The following is a 9,811-nucleotide window of genomic DNA, read 5'->3' on the forward strand; positions in this document are numbered from 1 at the left end:
GGATGAATTGTATCCCTAGGCATGGAAGAGTCTTTACGGAATAAGTGCAATCCCCAGGCCCACGATGTCCTCAGGCCTGGGTCATGGGAAGGGGCAACAGATGGGGAGCTTTGGAGAGCCCAAGCAGAGCAGAATTTCTGTATTTGGTAATAAGGGGAGGGCTGAGCAGAGAGGAACCTGAGTATTTGACATAAGGAGATAGTATCAGACTCCAACCTGCAGGGTGGCAAGAAGCCAAGAAAGAGCCCCCTGCCCAAACAAGAGGGCAGCCAGAGGGAGGCACCTCAGGGTAGCAGTGCTGGAGCCCGAGAGGGCAATTGGTGCAGCCCTGAAGCCTGCAGGGGTTTTGTCCTGGGGCTCCACTTTGCCTCCGGAGGACTCCAAGCAGGGTCCCCGAGGAGCACGGATAATTTCTGGAATCCAGCCTGTTGTGTTTTCCACTACCTCCTGTAGGAGAAGGAAAATGGGGGGAAATGGGTAAGGGCAGAAGCTTCTCCCACCCTCATTTCCTTTCTTCTGCACTTACTTAGTGATTCCCCAGTCCTTGCAGCCTCACAAACCAACTGGGATATTCCAACAACCCCCAGTCCAGAACAGCACCAGCCCATCTCTCTGCTCCCCAGCCCTTGCTTCCCTGACCCAGTGTTCTTACCACTGCCATTCACCTACCTCCTTCTTTCTTTTCCTGGCTTTTTCCAACACCATTCCACCCCCCTCCATCCCTAACCCTGAGAGGGTGGTGTCTCTTGGAACACTCACATCAATGGTCTTTATTATCACTGTCTGCTGGGCCTCCTTGCAGGCTCTCTCAGCCTTCTTAATGTTCTCTGGGGTCCATTCAACATTGTTCATGGCCATCATGCCCTCCATGGAACTGCCATGGGCAAGGGGAACACACAATAAGATAGGGTCAACTTAAAGCTTTGACAAAATAGCCTCACTTTTGTTAGCATAATTTCTAGGTCAGCATAAACCAAAAAGAATGCCTCACGATTTAATATGACCACGATGAATTTGGCAGAAGGAGAAATATCAAAACTCAGAGATGAGCGTTTTTTAAGTGAAAAAGAGAAACTCTTGACTCTTTAAAAAGTGGTTCTTAATCTGAGGGCCATGAAGTTCAAGAAAGTCGACGGAGTGACTTCAGGGAACCTATAAATGCCCTGAAATGGTATGTGAAATGTGTGTGTCTGCACAGATGTGCATTTTCCTTGGAAAGGATGATCAGAACTTTCATTAGAATCTCAGAGACAACCCTTACCCCTAAATAATTAGGGGTCACTACTTGAAAGTAAACAGTCTTTGACTGTCAGGTAGTGCGTGAGAAAAAGGCAAAGAATTTGTACATAAGTGATCTAACTTTTAGAGGTCAGTTCTTATCTGCTTTTCTGAATGACCTCACTAATATGGAAAAATCTCCTATCTTACATCAGAGCTTCAAGAGTCAGACGCTGACAGAAGCAGGCATTAAGAAGGCAGGGGCTAACCAGGAAGCCTGCTGAGGAATCCTAACTCACTAGTATAGGGGGTAGTAGGTGGTCTTCCTTTTCCTCCTTCCTCGTCCTCCCCAAGACCCCTCCCACACACAATTGAAGGTCTTATCTTCCAGGATGACTCACTCTGATACCTCCTCCCCCAGCTCATGGGCCACGTGGATGATGTCAGGGTACCCCATGCAGCTGGAGATGTTGTTTCGGGGATAGTAGAAGAGGAAGATGAGGCACATCTCATTAATGGTGCTGGGACCCCCCTGGAGAAGAAAAGAGAGCCAGAAATGGAACAGAAAGATACAAAGGCAAGCAGAGAGAAGGGAACAAGGCAGGCAGAAAATAGGTTATGTGTCATTCTACCAATGATTCTGTTTTCCTTTTCCCTTAGCCTGCAACGAGCTCACTGAGTGTTAATTACTACTTCTCAGCTACCCTTTCCTTTTCTGATTGGTGGGCATTCATTGATGTTATTTTCAAAGAAATATGCCATATATCTGCCCTATCCACTACATTTCCACAGCCACTGCTCTGGTTTGAGAAGATGGTTGAGAAGATGAGAGAAGATACTGAGTTTCCCAAAAAAAGCCTCTCCCTTCTGAGCTCTCCATCTCTATGTGTCTAAAGCAAGACCCATTCAAATATATCACATGTTCAGTTCACTGTAGTAGGACCTTATGGTTTTTCCCTGTGAATCCCCTAGTGCATTTTCCCCATCTGTCTCTTACAGTATATATTACTTTCTACTTTGCATCATAGTATATATGGCTATAGTTTCTTCCTCAATAGCACACAACCCCTCAGGAATCCTATAAACACTGAAACTACTTTTGATATACAAATGGCTGGGTTTCCTTGTGACCATAAGAACAATAGCTAACTCATAGGGTGCCTGGGTGGCTCAGTTGGTTAGGCAGCTGATCTTGATTTTGGCTCTGGTCATGGTCTCACGGTTCATGGGTTCGAGACCCCTGTTGGGCTCTGTGCTGACAGCTCAGGGCCTGCTTGGGATTCTCTGTCTCCTTCTCTCTCTCGGTGCCCCTCCACCTCCTCTCTTTCTCTCTCTCTCTCTTTCTCTCAATAAATAAATTTTTAAAAACCTTAAGAAAAAAAGAATAATAGCTAAGTCTAATTGAACATCTACTATAAGTCAGGCAATGATCTAGATGTTTTATTTATTTTTTTAATTTTTATTTATTTTGAGGCAGAGAGAGGCAGAGTATGAGTGGGGAGGACCAGAGAGAGAGGGAGCCTCAGAATCCAAAGCAGGATCCAGGCTCTGAGCTGTCAGCACAAAGCCCGACATGGGGCTCGAACCCATGAACTGTGAGATCATGACCAAGGCGAAGTCGGACACTTAACCGACTGAGTCACCCAGGTGCCCCATTGTTTTACATATGTTAATCAACTCTCACAATAATATTATGAGATAGTATTGTTAGTTCTTATATGAATTAAGAAACTGAGGCACAAAGAGATTGAATAACTTGCCTAAGGTTAGAAAACTACTAATAGTTGTGTTGGCATTCAAACCCAGGCAAAGAGACCAAGCTCTTGGTCGCTATAACATGCTGTATGTCCATTGTCTTAGTGGGTCATTGACACCAGATAATAGGGAATCCTTGTACCCATCTTAAAATCACTGTGATGTGAGAGCATGAAAAGCCCCATGTAAATAATATCATTGGAGGAAGAAAGGGGCTTCAGCTGGAACAATCAGTCACTTAACAGCCAAGGCCAGGGGTGGGGTCTATTCTGAGGCTACTGTCCTTGACCATGGTGGGGAGGGAGGTACTCACAAAAGTCAAGGAGTCCCGGTCCAGCGTCTGGTAATGACACTCCACCAGCAACTCATCTCCCTATTCAGAGTGAAACATGAAGGACCCCTTCAGACCCATTCTGTGTCTTTCAAGACACAGAAGGACTGCTACTGCCTGAGAACCCCCTTGGCTGACAGGGATGAGGTCTGATCCCGCCTCCCCAGCCTGTCTCCAGTCACACCTCCCTGCAGGCTCCCACCTGTTTAATCTCCATTCGATAAGGTAAATCTCGAGTCTCCTGCAGATTGAAGTCGTAGAAATCATCTTTGCAGATTATTCGGAGTTGTGTTCCATTTCTAGAGGGAACAAAGCAGTGTAATGTGTTCATACTGTGGGCAAAGATTTACCGTAAAACAAAAAAGCTCCTCCTTCCACAGCTTTATTCCGGTCACCTCTATTCTATGGGTAGTTCTAGCTCCTCCTTACTCCCAACCAAGCATAACCTTAGGCTGCAGAATAAGTAACTATTCTCACATTTGTTCCCACATGCAGATGGGAAAGCTTCAAGTCCATGTCTTCCCTTACCTGTATTGCACGGCCTGCAGAGCACGGCCAGCCAGGTGGGTGTGGAGCAGGTAGCCATATACCTGTATGTCAGGCACTGGGACCCCATTCATCTGTGGCAGGGAGGAGAAGACACATCTGATTTGTTAAGAACTCTCATCTTGCCCTGTTACTTGATTTTTCCCCGTTAATATTTGACATCTTCCTCCTATGACTGACACGAGCCCCTTTAGTTCTTACTGGGCCCTCCTGGACCCTCTTCCTGCCCACCCCCCGGCCCCAAAGCCCTGACTCCTTCCTTCCCTTGCATGATCCAGATTATAGGTTTTCCTGAACATAGGTAGCTATTCTCCGGGTCCAGGGCTCAGGCTGTGTGTGCTTATGGACCAGCCCAGATCTGTGACGGGAAACAAGGAACCTTGGGGAGGATGTGCCTCCCAGCTTCACCTCCTCAAACTTCTCCGTCTTACACAGCCCATAGGACAGGAAGGACTCCGCGCCTGGGGGTATGAAGTGGATGGGGAAAGTGAAGAAACCCAGCTGGAGGACTCCCATGTCGTATTTGCGCAGCTTTGCCGTGTAGTATAATCGGATGCCTGAGGAGTCGTACACACCTGGTGCAGAATGGAAGAATCACAGAAGGTAAGAGAGCTGGTCACCATGTGGGAGCAAGAGGCCCAGGAAAGACAGGGCAGGGCTGTGGCCAAAAGGAGCCAGCGTGCATCCCGCAGCACCTTCCCAACACCTCAAGGAATCAGCCAGGCACACCAGTTCTTCTTCTATAAGTGCTCCAGATGCTCACCCGGAACGTTGTGAAAATTGCTGTAATGAATCTCCAGTCGGATCCACTGGGGGTCTAAGGGAGTCCCAATAGAGACACCCACATCATCTGGAAACTGGTAACTCTGTTGGATGGAGGAAGATTTGGCAGCAGGAAGGGCTTGGTGCTAGGTGCAGGGACCAGCACCTGCCCATGTTTTATGGCCCTCATCCCAGACCTCCCCCATCTCCTGGCCTTCCATCAGCCCAGCAATCCCAGTAGCCTGACAACATGCACACACTTAGCCACCTATTTCCCTCATCACAAGACTCACTGTGCCCCCGACAGCCCAGCCCACGATGACCTGCGAGCAGAGGGAGAAGGCAGGGTCAGCCCCATAGCAGTCACTGATGCCCGTGGGGAGAACACTGGCATTGCCACAGGCATAAACCAGGATGTGATGCACCATCGTCTCGTTGTGCTTGAGCAGCTTGGGCTCAAACTGGGTGAGGGAAGGAAGGCAGATCAGAGTCAAGATCTTCTATGTCAAGTCCTGTTTCTCCCATCCCTTTGCCCCAAAGAAAACTATACCCATTTCCCACTTCTCTTTCTCTTTCTTTTCTATTTGCTCTCTGTTTTTTTGTCCCCAACCCATCACTTACCCCGGCTCTGTCTGATTTCTCTCTCAGCCTCCACCCTTTTAAAGTCCTTCCCTGAGTGCACAACATGCCAAGTCTAGCAGAGAATATCCTCATGACTTCTGACTTTCCCTTAGTAATCTCACTAGTCTACAATATCTGAGCACATGCCTCATTGGATTCGCCTCTTAAAGAAAAAAAATTGGCTCCTACACATTTGCTAGTTATTGTAAGATCAAAACTTGAAATCACTCAACTATGAAATCAGGTGGCCAAGTTGAAGTTCCCTCTAGCCAGACTTCATGGACCTGACAGCCCTTGGCCATGACCCCCAGCCTGAACTTCCTCCTGGGCTATGAGCACAATTCTAGGCCCAATGTGGGGCTTGTATTTTGCCCTTCGGAAACACTAATTTGTTACCTTCATCAAAATCTCTGCTGCATTGTGGGACTCAAATAGAACAGTGTTGGGCTCAAGAAATCATGAAACTACCACCTCCACCAAATCTGGCCTGGCCTCCCTGTGCTCCCAGCTACTTCTCTCCAGCTTCCTCTCAGCAGTTTTCTGAACATCATCCTTCCAGAGCTGGCTGTGCTCACGGCACTGCTCAACTGCCTTAGCAACATCTGGTTCGCCCTACCTTGAAGATGTGATGCTTCTTGCTGACGATGGGGAGAGGGAGGAAGGTGCAGGCATATGTGGTGTCATCTTCTGGAATGAGGAACTGGAGAAGGACACACAGAGGCTGAGCTGGGTGGGAAATGAGCCTCTCAGAGAAGCCGGGGAAGGGACAGGCCAGCTTGGCAGTCCTCAGCGGACTGGGGAAGTCATAGCAATCTCAATTCAAGGAATGTACTGAGTATTGGGTGCAAGAGGAGGGTCATGATTGAGTGGGAAGGGGGCTGGGAGATGGCTGGGTGGGGTGGAGGGCTCTTACATCAGTGAGTTCCAAGTCATGGATGATGGTGTCCTCAGGGACGTCAAGGTCGTCAGGGTGGACTATTTGTAGCAGGAAGATGGACTTGACAAAAGTACGGTCCCGATCCAGCTTCAGAGTGTCATCCAGGCCATAGGCAGCCAGAACCCTTATGGTGTCACTCTGGGGGTGTGATTGGCATTGAGGTGCTTCTGCCCGTGAGTAGCACTTTGCACATACCCACACCCAAGGACTGACACAAGCCACTTGCTCACATCTATACAGTGGAATGGAAGGAGCTTCAGACTGGGGATCGAAACCATCGGGTTCTAGTTCTACCTCAGAGGCCAACTTGCTGGAAATAAAAGCAAGTCACATTCCCTCTCAATGCTTGTATCCACATCTGAGAAGTGACACACTAAAGTTCAGTAAAATCAAGCAAGGTTCTTGGATAGGGGAAGCCAGGGGAAGGTGGGGTGGATGCTGAATTAGTGGGAAATCAATCCCCTTGTAGAGGGCTTGTGGATTTGGGGAGGGACATGACTGGGGAAGTGCCTGGAAAGGCGCAGAGGGACAGAACCCCTGGGAACTGTGCCTGCCACCTGAGATACAGGCACATTCCGGATGGGGAGTGACTCTGCCTACCCAGAAGGAAAAGCTGCTTGTAATCGAATGCTTCCCTCCCCTTCCTATTTTACCGTAATGTCTTGGTCATGGGCATCACAGGAGCGGAAGGGCCTGGAGAAGCGCATGGTGGTGTAGACAGCGTCTTCTGTCAGCCCCTGCAGCTCAGCATCCTGGCTCCCGTCCTCCTCCAGGGTGTCTTCATCCACCAGGTGCTGATCCTGGGGTCCAGTGAAGGTCAAAGAGTAAGAACAGGAAACTCCAGTGGTCATGACTGTGGAGCGGCTAGTGACCCTTTAGCTCCCCCAAGGTACTAAGTTAGCAGAACCCAGGTCTTCTTCATTTTGTAGTTTGCTCCAGGGACAGAGCATGGCATCAAAGTGGATCCTCAGGTAGAGGGATGAACAAACTCTGATGGAATTTCGCCAGCTGACCCTGATTTACTTCTCCCGTTCCAAATCGCAAGTCCATAAATCCTAGTGTTCCTGCATCTCTAGCCCGTGAAAAGTCACATACCCTCTGGACTCTCAATGCTATCTGTCCTCTCTTGTGGCTCATAACATTGACCCTTCCCCATACAAATGCAGTTCAGATGGGTGAGGTTGGGAGAGGGGTGAGTTGCTTCTTCATCTGTAAAATAGGGTCATAATCACCCACCTCATAGTGAGGCTGTGAGGTTTAACAAGCAAAGATTGTGGAACAATGCCTGGTTAATCAAAAGTACATTACAATTTTTTTTTTAACATTTATTCATTTTTGAGACAGAGCATGAACGGGAGAAGGTCAGAGAGAGAGGGAGACACAGAATCCGAAACAGGCTCCAGGCTCTGAGCTGTCAGCACAGAGCCCGACGCGGGGCTTGAACTCTCAGACTGCGAGATCATGACCTGAGCCGAAGTCGGACGTCCAACCGACTGAGCCACCCAGGCGCCCCAAAAGCACATTACTATTTTAAGCTATTACTATGGTAGCTGCTGCTGTGTTTATTAGACTATTTTATGTTGTGGTCCACCCAACTGAGCTTAATAGAAGCTAAGGCTGAAGACTGCTTCAAACAGCGTTGACTCTCCCTCATTGTCCTGCTTTTAGTCATGCAGGACCCTCTCTCAGCACAGTGGTTCCACTCCTTAGCACCTTAGGGACACGCAATCTGGAAGACCTAGCTTGAAACTCTCCAGTGGACCATTTCTACAGGGAGAGGTCAGAAGTCAGCTGGTGTTCTGGGCATGTGCCTGGATAAGTTTGGAAAATCTGGATCTTTCCTGGACTCAGAGTCATCCTCAACCCAGCAAGAGACCCTCATCCTTGGAAGGGAGTCACCCTCAGACTTACCGAGAAATAGACATTGCCATCAGGCAGAACTCCTCCAACCACCAGATCGCTCCCCACTCTGGTGTAGCGATTTGTGACACCCAAGCCCACCCAGCCGGCTGTCCGGACCTGGAGCTCAAACATGATGATCTCAGCCTCAAGGTCAAAGTCCCAGCGCAGGAAAATGACATTGGAGGGATCTAGGAACCTGGAATAACGCAGGCGAGATGTGGGGCCAAAGCGTTTGCCTTGGAAGAGGGCTGCCAGAGTCATAAGTAGGAGAAGCCTGAAGAGAAGGGCACAGGTCATGGCTCCTGGGGTCTGGAGCATGTCTCCTACAGATGGACACTCAAGAAGTATGGATTTATATGTGCCTCTACCTGTGCTAGGCACTGTGCCACAGGGGAGGGACAGACTGGGGCTCTTCTGATCTGATTATCCCCTGGATTCCAAGTGGTGCCACTTACATAACCCTGGAGGTTATGAGGTGTGAGGTGGTCAGAGAGGGTACAGAGCAGATTGCTCTTGCCCTGGAGCAGAGACCTGACATGAAATTCTCAGGAGTGGGTCATTTAGACTCTTCCACCCCGACCCCATGGGAGGGTCCTGCCAGTGGGGATCCTACAGAATCAAGGGGGTTGGGTTTCTCCCTGTCTCTCCTCCCTCGCCTTTCTTTCTCCCTTTCTGCACCTCTGCCCCATCCCTATATCCTTGGATGTCCTTACTGAGCACCCTGCCCTCTGGCACCTGTCCCCCACCCAGTTTTTATGGGCATTTTTCTATATCCGGAATTGGTGCATAGCCGGGGGTGGGGGCAGGACTGATTACATGCAGCAGAGGAAGGAGAGAAGTTTTTGAGGGGGTGTTTGTGGAAGGCTACGATTTCCATCTCCCGGAGGAGTCTTTGCTACTAATCCCTGGAAGGACACATAGAGGTGAAGGAACCATAATCAGCTTTCCAGATGGGTGAGTCTGAGGCAGTCTTGAGTTTCTGCACATTCCTGGGGAGCAGCAGGGAGGAGGAGGAGGGGAAGGAAAGAAGAGGGAGAGATAGGGGGACAAATGTAAACTGGCCTTTGGGATGTTTGGTGTTTACCCTTCCTTCCATGAATTGCCTGCCAGAGAAGTCACATTTAGTTGACTCTCCACTAGGGGGCTTTGGTATTCAGGCAATAAAGACACAGAAGGAGTGTTAGAATATTAGGACACCAGATTTACCGAGAAATAGACACTACTGCCAGGCAATGAATTTTAGAAAAAGGAATTTTAGTGAAAAGGAACTTTAGACGCACTTAATTTTTCAAGGGTTGCAATCCACTTAATTTTCAATGAGGAAAGGGAAATACCAAGAGGTAACATGAGGAGTGCCTGACCCCCCATCCAGTCAGAGGCAGAGCTAACACAAGAACACGGGGGCTCTGCCCCCAGGCCAGTGCCCGTTCCATTATTTGCTTAAGTTACAGACACCCACAAGGCACCCAGCCACCTGCCATGCCTTCCCCACCGTGGCTGGCCCTGGTGGAAGGGGTTATCATCTGCTGGTTGCTTCTTAGGGAGGAGACCCACATCTCACTCTATTTCCAGAGTTCGTTCTGCCCAAGCTATGACACAGCTGGGCCTGAGCCAGAAACCACCTCACTGACCCCCAGTGTCCTTCCTGCGTCAGGCAATGGAGAGGCTCTGAAAAATTAACAAGGACATGCGTCCAGGGGGCATCTGCCGGCACAGAAATTAGACCACACATCACACAG

At 49.2% G+C, this 9,811-nt stretch overlaps 1 protein-coding gene across 1 annotated transcript; it reads right to left on the bottom strand.

The window, feature by feature from the left end:
- Positions 1-204: 204 nt before the first annotated feature.
- On the bottom strand, positions 205-8,369 carry LOC124523487 (putative DBH-like monooxygenase protein 2). Its single transcript, XM_047095258.1, has 13 exons — positions 8,082-8,369; positions 6,824-6,970; positions 6,147-6,308; positions 5,850-5,933; positions 4,906-5,073; positions 4,614-4,716; positions 4,259-4,425; positions 3,833-3,924; positions 3,507-3,603; positions 3,287-3,346; positions 1,620-1,750; positions 760-874; positions 205-447 (listed from the first exon to the last, which is right to left on the bottom strand). Exons 1-13 carry the CDS (start codon positions 8,367-8,369, stop codon positions 205-207), a joined length of 1,857 nt encoding a protein of 618 aa, XP_046951214.1.
- Between the last annotated feature and the right edge of the window lie 1,442 nt (positions 8,370-9,811).

This window comes from Lynx rufus, unplaced genomic scaffold (assembly GCF_022079265.1).
Source record: "Lynx rufus isolate CCGP_SWC_20201006 ecotype Redwood Valley unplaced genomic scaffold, mLynRuf1.p SCAF_4, whole genome shotgun sequence".
Lineage (NCBI taxonomy): Eukaryota > Metazoa > Chordata > Mammalia > Carnivora > Felidae > Lynx > Lynx rufus.